This window comes from Maylandia zebra, linkage group LG1 (assembly GCF_041146795.1).
Source record: "Maylandia zebra isolate NMK-2024a linkage group LG1, Mzebra_GT3a, whole genome shotgun sequence".
NCBI lineage: Eukaryota > Metazoa > Chordata > Actinopteri > Cichliformes > Cichlidae > Maylandia > Maylandia zebra.
In genome coordinates, this window is record NC_135167.1 from 27,701,651 (window position 1) to 27,724,637 (window position 22,987).

At 39.5% G+C, this 22,987-nt stretch overlaps 1 protein-coding gene across 1 annotated transcript in view; it reads right to left on the reverse strand.

Moving 5' to 3' along the window:
• The window catches only part of pde8a (phosphodiesterase 8A), a 54,467-nt gene that overhangs the window by 8,233 nt on the left and 23,247 nt on the right, over window positions 1–22,987 (reverse strand). The window contains exons 2-16 of the mRNA XM_004543454.5: window positions 17,410–17,466; window positions 13,255–13,445; window positions 12,126–12,182; window positions 11,924–11,978; window positions 11,665–11,753; window positions 11,368–11,446; window positions 7,073–7,213; window positions 6,424–6,512; window positions 6,234–6,285; window positions 6,107–6,149; window positions 5,001–5,078; window positions 4,701–4,771; window positions 3,069–3,233; window positions 469–517; window positions 90–225 (exon numbers count right to left, since the gene is read on the reverse strand). Of these exons, the coding sequence (XP_004543511.1) occupies window positions 90–225; window positions 469–517; window positions 3,069–3,233; window positions 4,701–4,771; window positions 5,001–5,078; window positions 6,107–6,149; window positions 6,234–6,285; window positions 6,424–6,512; window positions 7,073–7,213; window positions 11,368–11,446; window positions 11,665–11,753; window positions 11,924–11,978; window positions 12,126–12,182; window positions 13,255–13,445; window positions 17,410–17,466 (1,352 nt within the window). The remainder of the gene's footprint in view (window positions 1–89; window positions 226–468; window positions 518–3,068; window positions 3,234–4,700; window positions 4,772–5,000; window positions 5,079–6,106; window positions 6,150–6,233; window positions 6,286–6,423; window positions 6,513–7,072; window positions 7,214–11,367; window positions 11,447–11,664; window positions 11,754–11,923; window positions 11,979–12,125; window positions 12,183–13,254; window positions 13,446–17,409; window positions 17,467–22,987) is intronic.

The following is a 22,987-nucleotide window of genomic DNA, read 5'->3' on the forward strand; positions in this document are numbered from 1 at the left end:
AAGCTGTCATCGCGAGTCTTCTTTTTATTTCCCCCCCCCCCAAAAAACACACAAATCAATCCTGCAGCATTAAACAGGTTCAGCCTCACCGTTTCAGGGTCGCCGCCTCCAAGTTGAAAATGTCAAAGTCCCAAGAGTCCTCATTCTCCATGGTCTGGGCGATTCGAGGGGGGATGTCGCTTAACGACAGAGGAGTTGTCAGGTGACTGGGGAGATGGTGGGGCTCTGTGAGGAAAAGGAAGACATGACAAAGGAGGAATTCAAATGAAGAGGAAAGGGAAGAAGGGAACTGGATGTTGTTGTTTTTTTTTTTTTTTTTTTTTTTAGAGATTCAGGCAGTTGAACAATATAAGATACAAAATACACAAAATGTACAAAACTATATAATATACACCCAAGCTGGAAAGAAAATGTAATGAAAAATCTGTACTCTGTGTCACAATTGTATTATGCATTTTGTAAACTCACGTTTGGTGGAAAAGATGTATTCATTTCCTGACAACCTGCGTAAACCATCCTGAAAACCAGAAACAAAGAGCTTTAGGGATTGCAGGTGGAGAGAAAGAGTTGAAAAAATGCATGCACAGAATGAATAAATCCATCCTTTAGCTTTCTTCAGAGCGCAACTTGAAGACTTCAGCTCATTGTCAGGAGCACCAGCATCACCTCTATAATAAATGCTGCGGCGTACTGTCAAAATTATCTGGAGAGTGAAACTCTTAGGATGCTCTGAGTTTACGCTTGCATTAGATGTTATATAAAAGTTATCTTTGAAAATTAAGCCATTTGGAACGAACACACACACACACACACACACACACACACACACACACACACACACACACACACACACACACACACACACACACACACATTAAAGAAATCTGTGCCAGATCAGCCTGAACATCTGGATTCAGCCATCACAGATGTTTTTAGCGACTCACAAAACAGCATGAATGACATGAATGAGCCACAAGTCAGGAGGAATCTCCATGCCAATAGTAAATATAAATAATAAAAAAAAAATTAAAAATGTAATATTATCTACACACAACCTATGAGTCATTTTAATTTGGTAGTTAAAGAGCCAGTAAATCATTAAACCAAAACAGCAGTCCCAGTAACCCATGTTCAAAAGATGAACGTCAGCTATCACCTGCATTTAATGTGATTTAAATAAGAAGCAGGTGGTTGGATTTTGGATTGGTCTCAACAGCTCTTTAAGGAAGTGCAAAAAAGAAAGAAGAAAAAATGACAAATGTAGAAATAGACCTGTTGTTCCTGCCTTTATGAGTGTTCTTCCATCTGTGCTGCGGTGACACAATGTTTTAAAGGCCATGTTAAGCCGACAGTTCGCACCACTTTCCCCACTCGCACAAAGAGGGATGACATGGCCAAATTGAGCTTATTAATGACACCAATACGCAGTCAAAAGAGAAACATATTTCTGAACTGACCGAGTCAGAAATAACACTGTGATAAGTTATGTTCGCAGGTCAGATAATCTGCATCGAATGATTTCATCATGACATTTGTCTTCCTCTGGGCATTGATGCATGCTGTGATAGCAAATGGAGCTTATCAGTGGGGTAACACTTCATCACCCAAATAATCAAACACGTGGTGAGAAGCGTAATGATCCGGCTCTGCTAGGACTGTGATTTGTACCAGCTGTGCTGAACACACTGTGTGTTAAGAATTTGAAAGGTAATTTACAAATATTATAAATAGCTCTTGAATGGACCGCCATGACATTTTGGACACAATGCGGATCAGCTGGCTTTCCCTGCTCGTTAACAGGACAGCCATGCAACTCAAAGCAAAGCCTGAGTCGCCATAGCACCTTGAGCCCTATCTACATATAAAGCCGTTCACCTGTTGCCCATCACTTTGTAGCAGTTGGTCTGTCTCTGCTCAACTATATTTCAAATTTCCCAAGTCAGCCAAAGTCAGCATGGCCGACAAAGGCACGATCGACACATTGATGGAAAATAATAATTTAAAAAAAACAACACAAAAGAATTCATCTATAACATTATGTACATCAACTTTCAAGTTCTTTCTCCAACTCGCCAGCAATGAAAATTACTGACTTCTATCATCCAGTCATTCCCATGCTAGATATATCTACTGGGTGTTGGTGAGTCCATGGGTGTGTGTCACACAGTGAAATGTTTACTTCACAAGTGAAAAAGGAAGAGGAGACTGGCTCATCTTTGACCCCCGCATTGTCTCATGGTGGCGTTGCCTCTGCTACATGCTGGCTATTTTAAGACTTCTTCACCCAGAAAAATGACAGCTCCTCTCTTAATGTTCACTGGGCGGTTTAAGTTCAGAGCCAGCATCCCGTTCACCGTAACAAACTGGACACCTATCATTTCAGCAAAGCAGAAATTCAGCTAGGCACCTCATAAACCAGTACGATTGTGTATAAATAATCTTCTAATCACAGACACCTCATGGTTTTCGGATTCCATTAGCTTTATCACCTATGCAGAATAAATCTTTCTGGCGAAGGACCAACACCTCTATGCTTTTGTGTTTCCGCAGTGGACATATATAAGTAAAGCCATGCTTATTCATCGGATCCAAAGAACAGGATGTTTCCAGGCCTGTGGAGTCGAGAGGAAAAGGTTCATGTGTGCAGCGAGAGAGAGAGAGAGAGAGAGAGAGAGAGAGGGAGGGAGCGGGGGGAGAAAGAAAGGGTGGGGTGGGCTTTCCTCTCCAGCCTACAGGAGCACAAAGGACAATCTAACACTTCCTCTGGAGTTGTTGCCAAGACTGCCAACTTGGCACTCTTTCTACTTCTGTTCTTCACCATTGCTGTCTGTGAGTCGCTTTTTGCCTCCTGCTCTCTTACAGTCTCCCAAAATACGAATTGATATATTTGCAAAAATACGAGAGCCACATTCAAGGACGTTCCCAAAATGCTTGCTTTTACGTTACCACATCGTGGGCATTCATAGTGCAGGCATCCTGGCTATTCAAGAGTCGTCATATAGGAACTGATTCATTGGCAGATGGAGGAAACGGGTTGTTTCAAACTTCTTAAAGGATCTGCGACTTACCGTCATCAGCCCGCCTACAAGGTCATTTGTGTGGGGATCTTCATCCTTGGTTCCCAGCTGTGGAGAGTAGAGCTCAGTGGTCCTTAGAATCTCCAGTACCCGATCCAAGGCCTCAGCAACAGGCATAGGACTGCTTTCCTGTGCTGCATTAATGATGTTGATTACCTGTGTAATGAAATATTGTAAGTATTATCATCGTCATTATTATTATTATTATTATTATGATGTAGTATATACAGGAGAGGTAAAAAGTCCCCCTGTAAACATGATGATTATTAATGACATGTACGTTGAACCAAGTACAAATAAAATAAAGAAATTCTTTCAAAATAATCATAAATTCTCCAATAAAAGTGTGTTTCAAACAATGCACATTAAACTAGCATCACTTTATTTGGGCCATTTGAAAGCCTCTGGGGCCAGACTAAAAAGGCTCTGTCCCTTGTAGTTTCAGGCATACACACGTGTAAATTGGAAAGAAAAAAGGGTCACAAATACAGCTAGATGACTCATTGGAAATGTACAAATTTTGTTTATTTGTGAAAAGTAAATGGATCCTCTGTAAAAAATAAAAACAATAAAAACCAAACAAACATCAGTTTCGCAGATTACCAGCGCACTCCTCTAGCTATAATACACAATGTAGCGTCACAGCAGCAACAATTGCTTCTCTACAATCACTGCGGATGTCTTTCATCTTTGGCACACCTGAATGCTCCAGACCAGTAAACCGCCAAAACTGGGACTTCAATCTTCCTGTGTAAGAAGTAAGCATGCATGTAGGTTTTCTTTTGTTTTGTTTTTCACATGCAACCTTCTGCATTTTGGCTTAGTTTTTGTTAAATAAATACTGCTACCATCTAATATGTCACGTTTTGTTTTCCATCTGGGGTTGTGTTTACCAAATTTCAAAACCTGCTGAGGAACAGATAATTCTTTATCTCCTGATACATAGTACACCCTCTGTCAAGGTTGTACTTTCTTTTTCATATGTCTGTATGACCTGCTCCTGCTCAGTAACTAATAACAGTACAATATCAAAATGTTTCTTTAAGTAAATTAGTATTTAAATAGGAGTTCAAAAGCAGAGATATTTTCATTTCTACTCAGAAGGTTGAGGCGGCTTTAGCAATGGGCACCTATGGGCGAGGTCAGCAAACATGTGCAAGAACAGAAGTTCCAGTTAATTCGCTTATACACACATATAAACACACACAGTACCCGCAGTTCTATCAGCGCTTTATTCTGGTGAGGATGACGCCTACAGGGACTGACTACACAGTCAAATGATACAGCAGAGGAACAGCAGTGTGTCATATGACCCATCTCTGGGGACTTTTTCTGTTCCGACTATCCAGCCTGCAAACGGCATAAACCAGTAAAACAGCAGGTCATTCCCGTCCAACATGTTTTAGTGTCTTGTGCATAAAATCTGGTATTTTATCAGCTTGTCTACTCTTAACATAGTGTGTGTGACCTCTACACTCAGTGCTGGTAGCTCTTCGAAAAGTGCTCATGGCAGTCAAGGCAATTTTTATAATCCAAGAGTTCAGTCATGAGATCCAAAACATCAAAACAAAGTGCTAATCATATGATGGAGGCTGACAGGGACAAGGAAGGAAATGTACCCACCTTAGTGATGGGAGCCTCTATAGTCATGGAGTGGATACGAGCCATTGACGAGTGCCTTCGCTGTGAGCTCCCTGGAAGAAGAAGAGAGAAAAAAAAAATCACATTGATTTTCAGCAAACTGTGAAAGTTGTGTAGTTCAAGCACAAGTTAGGTAGGCAGCAGTTTTCCCCAACCACTTTCTAATTAGTGTGTTTGTGTGTGTATCCAATCAACAATTGATGTAAACAGACAATAGGGAATGTTTCATAAGCTGACACGAAACGCCCAGAGTTTCCATCATCTGTCTCCTTTCACGCTCACCATCGCTCCCTCGAGATGTTGTGGATCTTACATCCAGAGAGCCTTTCCTCCGGTCTTTGTGCTTACTGGATTGTATGTCTGGGGAGAAGAAAACACCTTTCATTAGCAAATGCAGGCAGACAAAATTGAGATGTGGCAGGAATATGACTGATCTTTGGTTAGAGGAAGAAATTTCTCAGTATGTAGAAATCTGTACTTTTATCCATTTTAAAAAAAGATATAATTTTATTTCAAACATGCAAATATAATTGAAATAACAACAGAAAAAAGAAGTGTGTGTTTTTAAGGCAATGAAGAAAATGGTGTAGCTTGTTGATGGGGTTGTAAACTGTTTTAGATCAACAGTAGTCTATCAGGGGAAAAGATCTCATCATGTTTTAGCTACACAGAAAGTGCTTTTGGATAACACCCTCTTGTTTGTTTATTTCATTAATTATCATTGAATTTTATTTGAATTTATCAACAGTAGGAACTTTCCCCCCGTTTGTCTGTATGCTAAATGTCACTTGCACTTTCCAGTAATCTGAAAGAGTTCACCAACTTTTACTTGTAGCTGTAAGGCTTCCCAGACAAGAAGGAAGATTTTCAAAATCAATTTTTCGCAGTGAGCAGGAACGATATGATCCCCGTTTTGTTTGCCTGTCAGAAGTCAAGCTGCTGCATTTTGATATCGGTTGCAGCTGTGAATTGGCCTTACACTTCAGTCCACAATACAACGAGGAACAATAGTCCAGTTGAGAGAAAGTGAAAATATGAATGACCTTTTCAAGGTAAACAATCATTCCTCGTGAGATATTTCTCAGCTAGATAAAGCAGGACTGCACACTCTGTTAATCTAAGGTTTAAAGTTTGGGTTGTGATTATAGAAAGCAATAATTTTTGCTGGCATGGTGCAATATATTTGCTAAAATATTTCCAAAGTAAGACTTCACAAAACTCCCAAATGCATGTATTCTTATAAAAAAAAAAAAAAAAAAAAAAAAAAGCACTGTATGTTGATCTTTCTAATGACCAGCAGCTTGGCCATCAAATCTTCGAACCTTGTGTGACTTCTGGCACAAATTTTAACTGAACAGAGGATATGGTCAGCATTTAATGGACCTCACCTGTCTGAGACTCTGCCTGCACACGTTCACTGGATTTATCAGTCTGCATGGACAGAGTGGAAAAGCAACATGATGAAAAGCAAAAAGCTCACATCATTCTTCATTAACAACTAGAAACACATCTCACCTTATTATTATCATTTAAAGGCCTGTTGATAGACACATAGTGTCTGATTTTTCTGTGAAAGACAAAAGCATATTAACACAAAAGAGAAACCTAAACTCAATAATCATTACAGTGTAATCATTCTGTTGCTGAACAGGTCATTTACATTAAATCAGACTACAGGAGCAAGATTTCCAAAACATCCACTCACCCTCCCTGCCCAATTACAGGTGTGATCTTCACATTTTGCTGAATGCTGTCTCCATTCTTCTTTTTGGCATAGTAGATCCCCTGCCATTCCTGGAAAACATAAAAATAAGTCATGTGACCAATTATTTAACCATTTATCACAAAAACTGAAAATATAAGACTTGAAAACATCCGATAAATAGGTGTGGAGCTCGGTTGGTGTTTGCGCTGCAGATTAGGGGGGGAGGTGGGTCAGTGTATGTCAGATGGCAGCCACTTGCTTTAATGGGGAAGGGGCACGCTCCTGGAGTCCAGTGCTCTTGTTTCATGTCACCCCCCCACACAGACTACCTTAGTAGCTTGAAAAGACCCTTCCTGCTGTTAGCCTGTCTGCGACTGACCTTCGCTCTCTGTGTAGTGAGATTACAGCACAGGCATCAACCGCTGCTCTTATGCACATGAAACGGAGGTACTGGATGACCGGTGGTGCAGACTTACAGCACACACATGACATGCCAAAACTGTATATGTATAACCAATCAGAAATAAAGCTCCTCACATATTGCCTGATGAAATTAAGTCTGTGATGAAGTAAACTACATTTAAAAAAAATGTGTATGACCTGAAATGTGAGATGCGAACGATAAAACGATTTGATAAATGCACTTTACCTTTCCTTTGCGTATGCAGGAGTTTATCGTTTCAAGGAGATCAGGCTTATTCTTCTCACTTTTAGGCACTTCTATTATTTCCTTCCCTATTAGCTCGCCTTGTTGGTAGCCCATAATGGACTCGTAGGCAGGATTCACATACTGTCAAGGAGAGGCAACAAGAGACTGTTGTCTGCTGTTTAAAAGATGGACCATGAGTTAAGACCACTACCTCTACTGATACAAGATACAAAAGTCTTGAGCAACCCCAATTTCTTTATATTTTGCCAGGAAAAAAGTGAAACAGGTGGAGCAATTTATTGAAACCTGTGCAAACATACATGGAAACACAGTATATAAAGGGAAAAACAGAGTTTATACAGTTCTAATGAGGCTGAAAGTCAATATTTGGTATGACCACCTTTTATCCTTCAACACAATCTGAACTCTTAAGGCAAGGCAAGGCAAGGCAAGTTTATTTGTATAGCACAATTCAACAACAAGGTGATTCAAAGTGCTTTACAGAGACATTAGAAACAAGAACAAATAAAAAGCACGATTTAAAATTGATTAAAACAAGCAAATAAACTAACTAACTAATTAACAAACAAACAACAAACAACAGTATATAAAATCAAAACAGATAAAATCAGAACAGTAGATAAAATCAGTAGTTAAATGTAAGTTTTGAAATTTAAGCTTAAAGTGTGGATTTGGTGCTTTATTCAAATGCAGCTGAGAACAGGTGAGTCTTCAACCTGGATTTAAATAAACTGAGTGTTTCAGCTGATCTGAGGCTTTCTGGGAGTTTGTTCCAGATATAAGGAGCATAAAAGCTGAATGCAGCTTCTCCGTGTCTGGTTCTGACTCTGGGAACTGATAAAAGACCGGATCCAGATGACCTGAGGGATCTGGATGGTTCATACTGGGTCAGGAGGTCATTGATGTATTTTGGTCCTAAACCATTCACAGCTTTATAGGCCAGCATCAGAACTTTAAAGTCTATCCTCTGACGGACAGGCAGCCAGTGTAAGGACCTCAGAGCTGGACTGATGTGGTCCACTTTTTTGGTCTTAGTGAGGACTCGAGCAGCAGAGTTCTGAATGAGCTGTAGTTGTCTGACTGATTTTTTAGGTAGACCTGTAAAGATGCTGTTACAGTAATCAAGCCTACTAAAGATGAATGCATGGACTAGTTTTTCCAGGTCCTGTTGAGACATCAGATCTTTTATCCTTGATATATTCTTGAGGTGATAGTAAGCTGACTTTGTTATTGTCTTAATGTGCTTTTCTAAGTTTAGGTCTGCATCCATCACTACACCCAAATTTCTCGCCTGGTTTGTGGTTTTTAGATGTATAGATTGAAGTTCTCTGGTGACCTGTAATCGTTTTTCTTTGGCGCCAAAGACTATTACCTCAGTTTTGTTTTTGTTTAGCTGGAGAAAATTGTGGCACAACCAGTCATTGATTTCCTCAATGCATTTACCAAGAGCCTGTACAGGGCCTCGGTCTCCTGGTGACATTGTGATATATATTTGTGTGTCATCTGCATAGCTGTGATAGTTTATTTTGTTGTTGTTTATAATCTGTGCCAGTGGGAGCATGTAGATGTTAAACAGAAGGGGTCCCAAGATGGAACCTTGGGGAACTCCACATGTGATACTTGTCTGCTCAGATGTGAAGTTACCTATTGATACAAAGTATTTCCTGTTTTCTACGTATGTTTTGAACCAGTTTAGTACAGTTCCTGAAAGACCTGTCCAGTTCTCCAGTCGTTTGAGTAATATGTTGTGGTCAACTGTATCAAATGCTGCACTGAGATCCAGTAAAACTAGGACTGACATTTTTCCACTGTCTGTATTCAGACATATGTCATTAAACACTTTGGTCAGAGCGGTTTCAGTGCTGTGGTTCTGTCTAAAACCTGACTGGAAGGCATCGTAGCAATTATTCTGTTTTAAGAAGTAACTGAGCTGTTGAGAAACTGCTTTTTCAATGATCTTACTTAAAAACGGGAGATTTGAGATCGGCCTGTAGTTGTTCATTTGTGTCTTGTCAAGATTGTCCTTTTTCAGTATAGGTTTGATTACAGCAGTTTTTAGTGATTCTGGAAACACACCTGATAATAAAGAAAAGTTGACGATCTGTAACAGGTCTGACTCTAAACTCTTTGAGACCTTTTTGAAAAAAACTTGTTGGCAGGACATCTAAACAGCAGGAGGAGGAGTTCAGTTGACCTAAGATGTCCTCCAGGTCTTTGCTGTTAATAGGTTGAAACTGTTTCATGGTGTTTAAACAGTTTTTTGGTGGACACAGTACATATCCTGGATCTGCTGTTGATGTACCAATTGCTTGTCTAATTTTTTGGATTTTTTCAGTGAAGAATTTGGCAAAGTCATTGCAGGCCATGGTCGAATGAAGTTCAGCTGCCACTGACACAGGAGGGTTTGTTAGCCTGTCAACTGTAGAAAATAAGACCCGAGCATTATGGCTGTTTTTAGTGATGATGTCAGAGAAGTAGGACCTCCTTGCATTCCTCAGTTGTAAATTATAATTGTGAAGTTTCTCTTTATAAATGTCATAATGAACCTGGAGGTTTGTTTTTCTCCATCTGCGCTCAGCTTTCCTACACTCTCTTTTTTCATTTTTCACCAGTGTGGAGTTTCTCCATGGAGACTTTTTCCTTCCAGAGATAACCTTCACCTTAATGGGAGCAATAGTGTCCATTACATTTAACATGTTAGCATTGAAGCTATTGACGAGCTCATTGACTGACCCTCTGGGCAGGTCAGGTGTTAATGGGAAGACCTGGTTAAAAATTGCACTACTGTGTTCAGTTATACACCGTTTTGTGATCACTGTTGTTGATATATTTGTGTGGGCTGAGATTTTACTTTCAAAGAAAACACAGTAATGATCAGACAGGCCCACATCAGACACCGTAACCTTTGAAATGCTCAGGCCTTTGGAGATCAGTAGGTCAAGAGTGTGTCCTCTATTATGTGTGGCCTCTGTTACATGCTGAGTCAGCCCAAAGTTGCCCAGAGTGTTACTCAGGTCTTTAGTCCCTTTGTCCTGAGGGTTGTCCACATGAATGTTAAAATCCCCAGCAATAATTACACAGTCAAAATCAACACAGATCACAGACAGCAGTTCACTAAGGTCATTAAAAAAGTCTGTGCAGTATTTGGGAGGCCTGTAAACATTAAGAAACACAACTTTGGATGGGGCCTTCAGCTGTAAAACCACATATTCAAAAGACTGAAAAATTCCAGGAGATAGCTGCTTACATTGAAATGATTCATTAAATAAGACAGCAACCCCTCCTCCTCTCCTGCTCGCCCTGACCTCACTGATAAAACTGTAGTTAGGAGGGGTCGTCTCGATGAGAACAGCTCCACTGTTACTTTGGTCCAACCAAGTTTCAGTTAAAAACATAAAATCAAGGCTGTGCTCAGTGATTAAATCATTAATTAAAATGAATCAAAGATGTCAAAATTTGATTGATCACTCTATAAACACTGATTTTCAGTCCAGTTCTTGGTTAATTTTTTTCCCTCCCATTTCCCTCCTTTAAGAATGGCCTTTTATAATCATAATTATAATAGGTTTATTTATGACTTATTATTACCCCCTTGAAAAATAGATTTCGTCTTTGCCTTTTCTAAAGGACATGACCTTTAGATACTGTCCATCTGCTGTAGCCTTTTCTTTTAGGCCTTCTTCTTTCTTTCTCCTCTACTTATTGAGTTTCCTCAACTTTTCTAAGGAAACACTGCACACCATGCCAAGGTAAGCAAAATCTTTGGTTTATAGGTCTTTGGGAATCACCCTGTTAGTGCAAAAATAATATGTCTGTCAAATGATGTAATCTTTAGCATTTTTCATAGATTAATTTAAAGAAACTGGAACAAATTATCTATTTTTTGCAACAGGCTGCAAGTAACAAAGTTCCTATAGACATAATTTCAATTTTTTAGATGTTGAGTTGTCCAGTATGTGTATCCACAACTTTCAAAAACCCTGGAGAATTACTGCTCAAGAGCACTTAAAAAAAATACAAGAAAGTCTGGATTCTTGGAATTAAAATATAAACAAATGAGGGGTAGCTCGAGACCTTCGCACATACTACACATACTACTGTATATGTAAATATGAGAACACAGGCTATAGTATTATGGGTCATTCAGATGACAGGAATGAAAACAGGATCTTAAACAGGAGAGATTGTGAAAGGAAGAAACCGGAAGGGAAGTTCAGGAAAAGAGAGAGAGAGACAAAAATTGAGCTAGAAGCAAAAGTTTATCAAAAGCCCACCTGAATAACTTGATCTTCAGAAGTGATCTCTATGGCCTCTTGGCTTTGTTCTAGAGCTGTGAAAATAGCATTGCCAGCCCTTGTGTAGAGACACAACAGCACCAGAATTATTGTTAAGAAATGCAAAAGTAGCTTAACATTTACTAACTTTCAAGAAAAATGTAGCAGGAGTTAAAACTGGGATTGAAAGTCAGCATGTTCTTTCCGATGCCTTGCTCTCAGTGCATGAGCATTTAAATAAGGGCACTGTGTATTTAACTACAGCACAGGACATCACACCGATATGGCGTGACTCACCTCAATTTGAACTGTGCCCGCACCTCTCCATGCTCCAACTGTAGCAGCTCATTGTAGCAGGCCATCATATTGGCATTTTCCACATATCTCTGAGAGTCAGAGCAACACAGGTAAAAGGCAAAAAAAGAAATCCCACTTGCAATTCATGCACAGTCCAAATCTGGACTCCGGCCTTATATACCGATAGATTAAAACGCATCAGTACATCAATACGCACGCATTTGGTAGAAGACACACATTTAAAGACAGAGTCACTCACCCTATTAAAGCCAGCATTGATCAGTGGCATCACAGAGGCTTCCTCTCTGTCTGGCCTTAAAAGGAGAGCATGTGTAAGCACCGAAACATCGACAAGACAAACAGTTGTTTAAAGAACATCAGAGGGTTACACGGACCTGCTCCAAGCCAAGCATTTTCAATCATTTCAAACAGTGACGAAAAGGAAGAAAGAGATTACATACCTTTTCACAACGGCGACTATCACAGTGTTTTCTGAAGAGTTTACTGCTCTAATTGACCTGAATGTAAACAGAGGGAGCCTTTTAGCTGGTAAGCAGGCTGGTGGAAAAGCCCATGGCATCAAATCAATGTATTTTTCAGTTTTTCACGCTCCGATTCTCGCAGGCAGGCAGAGCCCACTGGTGGAGCTCTATGAGCGGGCAGAGGCCTCTGAAAGAATGCAGTGTACAGGGCCACTCATCCGCCTGTGGTTTTCCCCAGCCAGTGGTCATAAAGGCCCTTTAGTTCCCGTGTACACCGAACATATGGATCGGCCAAAATGAATAGGGTTAACATACACGCTGGGCAGGGCAAATGAATGTTTGTCAATGTGTTTTTGGTTTGAGCAGAGGCTAAAGATAGAGAGTGGTATAGGCAGTCACTGCTCATTTCTCAGTGACATGACTCCACTAGGTAGCACGCAGTGGTAGCCGGGGAACCCAAAGTGAGCTGGCCATTTACCCCCACATAGAGTCATAATCACCAGTGCTGTACCAAATGCACTGTAACACATGAAAAGTAGTTCCATAATTGTTCAGTCACAGCCCTTAGAGGACAGCCACTAACAAATTCACTTCAGCTGTGCTGGTTAAAACAAAAATCACAGCGTGATTAAGTAAATTTATATGCACAACTTTATCTCGGTCCTACGATCTAGAGTGCATAAAAACAATTTACAAAGCATGTCTAAACAGTCTGCAAAAAAGTAATGGAAAAAGTTGATTAAAAAAAAGAGGTGTAAATGATGTGAAGCTAGTGGAAACTGGGTATAAACAGCTAAAATAGCAATAAGTCAGTGGCTCAGTAAGTAATGGCCCGAACAAATGGTCACAGTTTACGAGGTAGTGATATTTGAATGCAAACTCAACTCCTGACTGGTCAATCACTGATAGCTCAGCTTAAAAGTATCAATGTTCATATCACCAATAATGCTAAATGACATCTAGCTTTAAAAAATAAAAAAAAGAAATGGCAAGAGGAATAGATACTTGACCATCTGCAAAGAGCTGTGCGGGTATACTGGACAAAACAAAGCTGCAGATCACTACACCGCATCACTCAAAGAAACAGATGATGGGAGAGCTTGCTTACCGGCATAGTGCTTCAGCGTCAAAGTGTCTGGAATGTCTGTGGTCAATGATGACGAGGTCATGATGCTTCTCCAAGAAGCATTCAAGAGCCGACTCCGGCGTTCGCGCCATGCTGCACCTGAAGTTGGCCTTCTCGCATGCCCAGCAGAAGCCATTACTCTGACTATCCTCTTTGGCAAAAACTAAAAGTACCTGCAAAAGAGACACGGGTAAGCACATATGGTAATATAAAAGACATCTAATAGTACCACAGTTAATATTCCAGTGTAATAATAAATGAGGAGGGGTAAAAACGAACACATTAAAAGAGTCTCCTAAGTAAGAAATGATGTATGCAAACAGATTTTACACTCTGTTTGCTAGCATGGACAACAAAGACAAAAGCATGCAAGTGGCAACCTTCGGTGGGTAAATGATAAGTCTACATTAAAGTGCCGGACACTTGTTAAACATCTCTGCTGTGTAAAATTCATCGTGGCTTATATTTACGAAACATTAAGGACCGAGAAGTGGCTGTCAGTCCTGGTTCTAAAAGTAAGGTGGTGCCAGCCATAGTGCCACCCTCAAGGTTTTGGAACAGAACTTCAAAAACCATTGAGTGACGCCATGATGGATTCAAATATTATTGGGGTTTTTTGGGTTTTGTTTTTTTTTACTAGTAATTGATATTATCCAAATAGTAAGGGAGTAATTAGGACAATACCATTATATAAAGTCTATGGACTAAATCTACTGTGGCACTCAAACATCTGACCTAAAGAATTGTGATAATGATTCTGTTGATTCATATAATCAGTCTTTTTTTTTTTTTTTTTTTTTTAACAAAGTGAGTCTATGAAATTATGCTCTACTGGTTGGATGTGTGACAACTACAGAGTAGCTGCATTATTAAAAGGAATCTGAAAAGATTTATTGCACAACCCTGGAGAAGTCCCGTGCAAATCGTCATGAAGTTGTGATTCCATTAAGGAAATTAGATTAATCACAAATGATGTACCCTGGCCCTATATCATCAGTTCTGTAGCAAAAAAATAAAAAAATTAAAATGGCTACAGGGATTTGGGATCCGAATTGTCAAAACATCACTGTCACATTTGAATGACACATGCAAATGACCACAATCAGCCTGCAGTGTGACCTCAGGTCTCCAGTGGGTAGGCCCTGATTGATCAGCTTGTACTCAGATGCATGAGATTTTCTTGTCTGCTGCCATGAGCTATAGCACAATTAATCCCGGTGGCCTTCACTGGCTGTGGGCCCCTCCACCAGTCTGCCAAGGCTGTGGCCCAACGAGCTGCTGCTGCTATCGTCAAACCTGAGAATAGGCTCTCTCTCTCTCTGCCACCGTACTTTCAAATAACCCCATTACATGCGCAAATACTGGACCAGAGCATTAGGCCTGCCTCCAAGAGCAGTGCCGCACTAAGAGTAGATTCATGAGTCACCCTCTCAAACAGACGTCATCTCCAACTGTTGGCAGGGAGCAGTGTGAACGTAAAGAAAAGAAAGCTTGTTCTGCAGTTTTAAGTTTGCATCACACCTGTAAGGTTGAGTTAGGATACAAAGACCTGATTTTGCTGAGAAAAGTAGAAGCTCTGTCCTCCACACAATGAGGGGATAGAGGATTGGCTGTTTGGACAGTTGTCTTTCTCATTCATGCTGACAATTGGCATGGCATTATTTAAGTAGCAAAACATAGCCTCAGGCTCGAAGCACTGAGTCCTTATGTCTGAGAGAGGTGTTGCCAATCCAAGCCATATTTCTCATGTGAGCATTTTTCCTACAAGCGGCATTAAGTGTCCGGGTCATAAATACATCACCTCTGAATCCTAGAGCTATGTTCGGTACGCACAGGGAATTAGATCAGAATTCCACATTGGGATGTTGGTAGAAAAGTCAACATTCCTGCAGAGCTGGAAGAACGGGGCAATATAGGCCACGATAAGGTCTGCTTAGGGGATTCTTCCTGGGCCTAGACAGATATGCCTTGCTTATAATAACAAAACCAGTTACAGCTGATAGGGAAAAATAAAATCTATAATCTTAAAGGACATTTAAAGAAAATTTTTTTCTGAAAATCAGGATACCCTGCTCATGCTCCAAAGAGTCAGATGTACCAGAAAGAGAAAGTAGCAGACAGACAATGACATCCAGAGGGGAAAAAATAGTTTGAAGGGGGTAGTGAGCGGTTTGGCAGAGTCTGATCACTCAGTCTAGAAAACATCATTGTTGAAAACAGAGGGCCCGGCCAGATCCTGTGGACCGCGAGAAAAGAGGAGGAGCAGAGAGGAGGAGGGAATGACAGGATCAGCTGTGAGTGACAAAAACAGGAAGGGGATATCTCTCTACCTCGCTTTCCTACTGTGGTCACTGTGGAGCGCATCAGACAATGAAGCAGTCTGTGCACTTATATGTGTCATTACAATGCACGACTTCTAATATATCCAGCACCTTCAAACCATCACTGTTATGAGAATTTGTTGCAATTTTATTTTTGTAAAAATGCACCATGTTACATGCTATGCCCCAGCTGTGCAACTAGTCTATTTTCATTCATGCGGTATGTCTGAGGCTTCGACATGAGTCCTTTAGTCATCTCCATTTTGGCCTTTTAAAAGAGGGTGTGACAAGCACAGGGTGACTCTGACTAAGAAGCCTGGGGACAATGCAGGTTCACTCTGATCTTGTAGCCACACCCTAAAGCATACATAGCTTAACCTTGTATTCTTTTGTATGCAGAGCCATGATTTACTAGCAACTGAGAATATCATTTCATTATTTCATCAATACATTTGAGCGCTTTCTTATAGAGATTTCCTGCATGGCGTCATTGCAACCAACAGTTACAGGGGTTTCCTTAAATGTTGCTAGGTAAACTTAGTTGCACCTTAGGTGCAGCACCAAAAACCTCAATCTTATTGCTTTGGCTGTTAGCAGATTTCTGTGATCACCTGTAGTTTGCATAAGAAATGCAGACTTATTTGCAAACACTTGCTAACCACTAGCAGAGCAGTAGCAAAAAATAGAAACCCGAAATGGGAAATGTTTGCCTTCACATTAAAAACAGTGCCTCAGCACTGCAGCAAACATGTTTCAAGGTTTGTGTCACACTTTTCAGTTTCACTACTGCCTGAAGAGTAGTTGGCAAGTGTTTGCAGACAAATCAGTGTCTTCCATGCAAACTATTGCAACATGCTAGCAACCAAAGCAATCATAGGTGGTTCTTCGCCAACTGGCAAACATAAATTATTCCCTAGCTTTCCGCCATCAGGGGGTCACGATCAGTCTCTAGGCCCATGTGGCTAGAGATCCTACACTGTCATACGTCCAAGATGGCGGACAGATATACATCATGCGACTGTAAAACCTTCTATACAACTGGACAATTACTTTTTGGGACCAGATGAGTTGCCCCCTGCTAGCTACTAGCAAAAATGCAGTTTTAAGGCATTTCTGCAGCCACTTCACTTTATCCTCTTTTCATAATCCGTGTATGTTCTACTGGGTAGAACGACAGTAAATTCTTATTTCTGCTTAAACAAATCTAATAAAAACAATAAAATAAATGTCAAAACCCCTGAAGAAACAAAAACAAACAAAAAGACCACACCACACTGCGTAAATGGCTGAAAGCTTGACGTTTCTGAGGTTTTATACAACAGCAGCGACATATGGCGAGGGAACGCACACGAACTGTATAATGACCCACTGAACATCTGAGAATGTCGGCAGCGATGAAACCGGTCCATGGACCCTCTGTGCAGCTGTTCCATAATGTGCATTGTTCATTATGGTATGCTCTTCGTCACAAATGTTTGGCCTTGTTGCCTTGACAACCCAGGGGTGTACTGCACACAATAGGCCCATTAACAGTTTTAATGCCCATCTCTCCTCTTTTCGAATCTTTGCATGGGACATGCTGTGGGGTCTTTAAGAATTTCCACCAAACTCCAAGCAAAAGTTTTTAAATACTAAAATGCAAAAAACAACTCCACCAAATATTCACAGTCACACCAAGTTTTGCTTTACAACTTAGCTAAAAGCTTCTTAATGAATGGACATGAATATTTTCCTGGAGCACTCGTGTTGTTCGCGGAAGGCCTTCAAACACTCAAGCACAGGAGCGTCAGTCATGTTAGTTATTGTTTTACGATACCTGAAGTGGGTCTTTAAATAACTTCATTGGTCCGAATTGCACCTCTGTTAATGTGGTCTGAAAGATAACAAAAAGAATACAGGCATTAGAAGAATATCAGAAAAAAAGCATTTCACTCATTCAGTTTAAAATGGTTCCATAGATCCCAGTAATTTCCCAGAAATAAGAAAGTTAAGCAAAATGTCACACCTTTATCTTTTCTTCTGGCCTTAATATTGCAGGAAAGCACTGACATAAATAACTATATTCATTGTTACAAGCTGACCATGCATACTTAACCAAGAAAAAAAAAATTGCTGTAATGCCATAGGAATGTATCACATATTATATGTAAATATTATTGTTTATTGATTCACAGACAAAGAAATACACTGCAAGTGATCCTAAATGGTGATTTCACTTATATTTTGCTCATGAATAAAAAATAAATAAATCATTCACTGATACTGTTTCATATGAAAACAACAGATCAGGAGCTTAGCCTGTTTAAAAAACAAAACAACAGTAACTCATTTTTCTGAAACACATTCTCATCAGTTTAAAATTTTTATAAGGAAATCTAACAACATTTCTAAAAGGTATTAAAGTATGAGCTATTAAATATAACAGATATGGCAACATGTTGAAATGTACTTATCTGACATCTCATTAAAGACAGCAGTGAAATATAAACAAGTATTTTCTCAAGTAATATTTTCAGTTGACGCTACATTTTACTTCTGTTCAACTAGAAATATAACACTACCTCTAACCCTCTTTAACATTCACACTATATCTTTTAACCAATTTTGATTTTTCTTAATTAATAATCAAGATACTTTTTAAAAGAAAAAAAAAAGATTTGCAAAATTTGGAGTGCAAAACCTTTTTGCACTCCAAAATTTTAAATTGCATAACCTTGTATTGTGTTTCTATATAATTGGTATTACATACCTGCATACTTCTCTCATCACCAACTCAATTAAAACAAATGTTTGAAATTTAGTCATCCAATTTCTCCTAAACAGGAGACTTGAAAGAACTTTTTTTTAAAGGGCAAATATCACACTTACAGGTTTTTCACTCATTACACTTTCCTTACATGAGCTTTCTCATTTCTGTCTGCAAATAATTTAGCTTCCTTCCTGCTAAATGGAACCCAGCTCAGGGGTTAGTAACCATAGCAACCAAGCCCCTTGCGGACCGCCATCCCTCTAGAATTCCTCTTCTCCGTAAACAATCTACACATGTGAGGAGGAATACAGAGAGGAATTTCAGAGTGTGCTGGGCTGCAGTAAATCACTTCTTGCTAAATTGTAAGCCTTCTGAAAGCTCCATGAAACAACAAAGAGGGGGGGAAGCTGATTAGCCCTGGGTTGTAGCCAAACTGACATCATCATGACACTAGGCTGTTTGTTGTAGCTGACCACAAACAAGAAGTATGGGACCAGAAAGGCTACAAGCTCTGTGATGCTCTGTGATCATCTGATCTTTCACATGAACTAGGATCTGGTAGCAAAATAGCCTGATGTGGTATGCGCACACATAAAGAAGTGTCCAGCTACATTTTTGCACAGTCATATAGAAACATCATAAACCCATGCTCTTCTAGAAGGGTTTAGCTCAACAACATCTAGTTTATTTTGTTGCTAGATTTCTTTGCCCTCATGCCAGAGCAAATAACATCTTCTGCTTCAATCATTTCATTTTGCCATGAGAATGAACCAGAACTCTCTCTCTTGTTTTGATTGCAGCTGGGTAAATGACACCGAGATGCATGCATGCACTGAGCAGCTCCTTCAGTGGGAGACTGCGGCACCCACGGTGTGGGACGGAGAGATTTCGCAGGTCTTTCCTCCCCACTGCTGTCAGACTCCATAATAAAGACTTTAACTGATCAAGCACACACATCCATACATATGCAATAATACTAAGTGCAATAATCCTTTCTGTCATCGTTGTATTTTTACTCAGTTGTATATAGTATTTGTATTTGTATTCTATTTTTATCTTATTGTATATTTATTTTTATTTTATTCTACTGTATATAGTATTTTATTTTATTCTATTCTGTACAGTTGTGTACTGTATTTATTCTTATTGTATTCTAATTTTTGCCTCATAACTTTTGCACTGTCCACTTCCTGCTGTGACAAAACAAATTTCCCACGTGTGGGACTAATAAAGGTTATCTTATCTTATCTTATGTAAAGTACACAGTACAGCGCAAAAATTACCCCTCATTTCTTTACATTTTGTTTTTAAGAAGCCAGATTTTCTTGTAATTTTTTAAAAGTGGTCTCGAGCAACAGTTCTCCAGACTTTCTGAAGGTCTTTCAAAGTTTTTCTTTGGACACTAGCAGCTTTTTCACTTATTTCCAGTCCAGTCTTTGTACCTGACCATTTTCAGGGGAATGGTTTTTTTTGTTTTTGAAGCAGTTTAGCACTGGTCTATGAATTATTCAATCATTAAAAAGGCATCTAACTCAAGCAATAAAGCAGTGCTGGGTCTACACATAACAGGCAACCTAGGTTAGAAATAATATACATAATTTGTTCCCATTCCTTTAGTTGAATCTGTCAAAAATTTGACAGCCATAAAATACAATTTTTCAACAACAAGTGAGTGATTAGCTGAAAACATGGTGTGTATTATAGCTGTAAAAGAGGAAACTGGGAAACTGGACAAGTCTCATCAGAAATGGTCTCAGTGGAGGGATGGCTGTCAAGAAGTAATTCTCAAGGAAGGGAAACATGGAGTCTGAAAAGTCTCAGGTATGCCAAATTACACAAGAACTGAAAATAAGTGCCAACAGTTCTTATAGAGTGGTGAATCCACATTAGAAATTTTTGGTTCAAATTGACATCAGCATGTCAGGAGAGAGGAATAACAGTACATGAGTGTACACTGTAAATATAGTTTGAGGCCACATTTCAGTCAGTGGTGTTGGAGATTTTGTCAAAACTGATTGAATTATGAATGAAGAACATTCAGATTTTGATCCAACACCCAATAGTATATGGAAAGCTTTTGATTGGCAACATTTTAACTTTTCAGCATGACACTGATCCCTAAAACACTGCCAATACAGTAAAAGTATACCTGGATAGAAAAATACAATTTAACACTGTCAGTCATGGATTGGCCTCCCCAGGGCGCGGACCTCAACATTATTGAAGCAGTGTGGGATCATCTTGACAGACAAGAGAACAAAAGGCAGCCAACATCCAAAGAAGAGCTTTGAATGTCCTTCAGAAAGTGTGGAGAACTATTCCTGACAACTACTTAGAGAAATGACAAGAAAGCTCCCTAAGAGAGTTCAGGCTGACTTTCAATCTCATAAGAATTGTACAAACTAAATTTCTGCCTCATATGCTATCTTTCAATAAATCATACAGTACTATATACAACTCATTTAGTGTGTAGCATTTGGCTATAAAGTATCCAGCTAGCTGAGGCGTAGCACAAGCAGTAACACACCAGAGTCTCACCATCCTGGAGAGACTTGTCTTCAATTGACAATGATACAACAAATACAACTGCAGCTGAGATTGTGTAACTCACAAAGCCAGCCCTTGTCTGTCTCTCTCTCTCACACACACACACACACACCTGAACCAGTCTGCCAGCCTCTTCAGGCAACATACTTCTCCTGTACAGTACACAAACGCACACACTGCAATGAATCATTCAGACAAGCATTTGCATCCTGCAAACATCATGTTGGCCCTCAACCAGGAGCAAACAAAACAGGGGAAGTGAGTGAGCATATAGGCCAGGCAGCCTGGCAGTACAGACACAGTGTGCGCACCCAGGTAAGCAATGTCCCGCCCTATATGCTGCCACGTTATACCAGTCACACTGGGAAATCTGTGTTTGTGTCAGAGTCTGTGCCTGCATGTGTGTGCGCGCATGCATGCATGTGTACACGGGGCCTTCATGATGATATTATCACGTCATCTCTCTACAAATCTTAATACAAATTCCTGCTGACTGATTCAGAGACACAGTTATTAGACAAAAAAAACAAAACCTAAGTGAATGGTTCAAGTGTTTCTTTCACATAAATATTGTTTATTAATATAAAAAAGTTTTCATTATAATCAAATGTTAGAGAATATTTTTTAAAAAGCTGGCGGGTTATTTTAATTACCAATAAGTAATTATTTTGCAGTAATCTGAGAAAATTCTATTTAGGATTTACACTGGGTAAGCATTAAATAAGGGATGTTATATTAAAGAATAGGTAATGGGTTTACCTATTCTTTACCTATCCTTGAAAGCTGTCACGATTTGTGCTTTATTGAAGTATAAACCACAACTAAATAAACACATAAATAAGCCGTTATTTTAGTTTTAAGCACCATGATCAAATCTTATCCCTCAATATTTTCAGTATGTATGGCAATCTGTAAAGTTATTGGAGTAATTTTTCAGCCAGACACGCAGTGGTACCAAACACTGAGTCAGCAGCACACAGTGACTAAAGCAGCTCAGTACAGATGCTGAATTAATGTAGATCAGTAACATCATGGCCAAAATCTGATACACTCAGCCCGGGTCACATTATGTCGATATACGAGCATGAGCAAAATCAAATTACAACACACCAGTTGGCACATGGTGAACTTGGAATCTTCAGGCCCTCTAACCCACTTTGACAAGTTCCTAAAAACAATTTTCACTAAAATTCACAGAACTGCGTCTGTTTTTTCATTCACTGAGAGGCCATTTTGCAGGCTGGCCACTTCAAAGAAAGTTATATCGTGTGATATCACACCTTTTTGTTCGTTTGGGCCAATATGACCAAACATGACAGCTACTAGGCATCTGCAGTCATCTAGAGAAGTATTTAAGACAGTCTGCAGTACCCCTGATTTTTTCTTTGTTTTAATCTATGGGTAAACCTACATTGCAAGAAAATATACAATGAATAAAACACATTTTCAAAAACCACCCCACCACTGTGACCATTTATACCCAAATCCTTTCAAACTGACTTCAGATCAGTGTATACACAAGCACCTACTGTGAGTTGTTTTAATAACCGTTCAGCTGTCAACCATAGACAGCTACTCAGCTACCATGATTTCACCCACTGGCACCCGAAATCCTGTTTTGAAGCTTTGAAGTCATAGGTATATAAAAGTAGGGTCTGAAAAATTATGCCATAGCATAAAGAGAAACGCATAAGTGCCTTAAACTTATATTTTATCTGAAGACCACCAGATGGCTGTAGCTGTGGTTGCTTAAAGAAATCTACGGAAAACTGGCTTTCTGTCTCAACTTGTGCCAAACATTTCCTGATGAGTTTATGGGCTCAGGTTCTTGGTAAAAGGTAAAATAAATAAAATCATACTTATTTTGACAATCTTGGTCGCACTAAAAATGAGGATCATCCATGCTATAAGTTGTTAGCCAATGAGCAAACAATTTTCACAGTCACACATATTTACTGATTCTTTTAATGTGAAAACCTACACATTTCCTGATTTAATAGCATTTAATGGACTACAAAGTGAAACCACAGGAAGCTGTTGTTTTACCAGAGCTAAAAAAAGAACCTGTAGGTGGTCATGATGGGTATAAAACAGAATA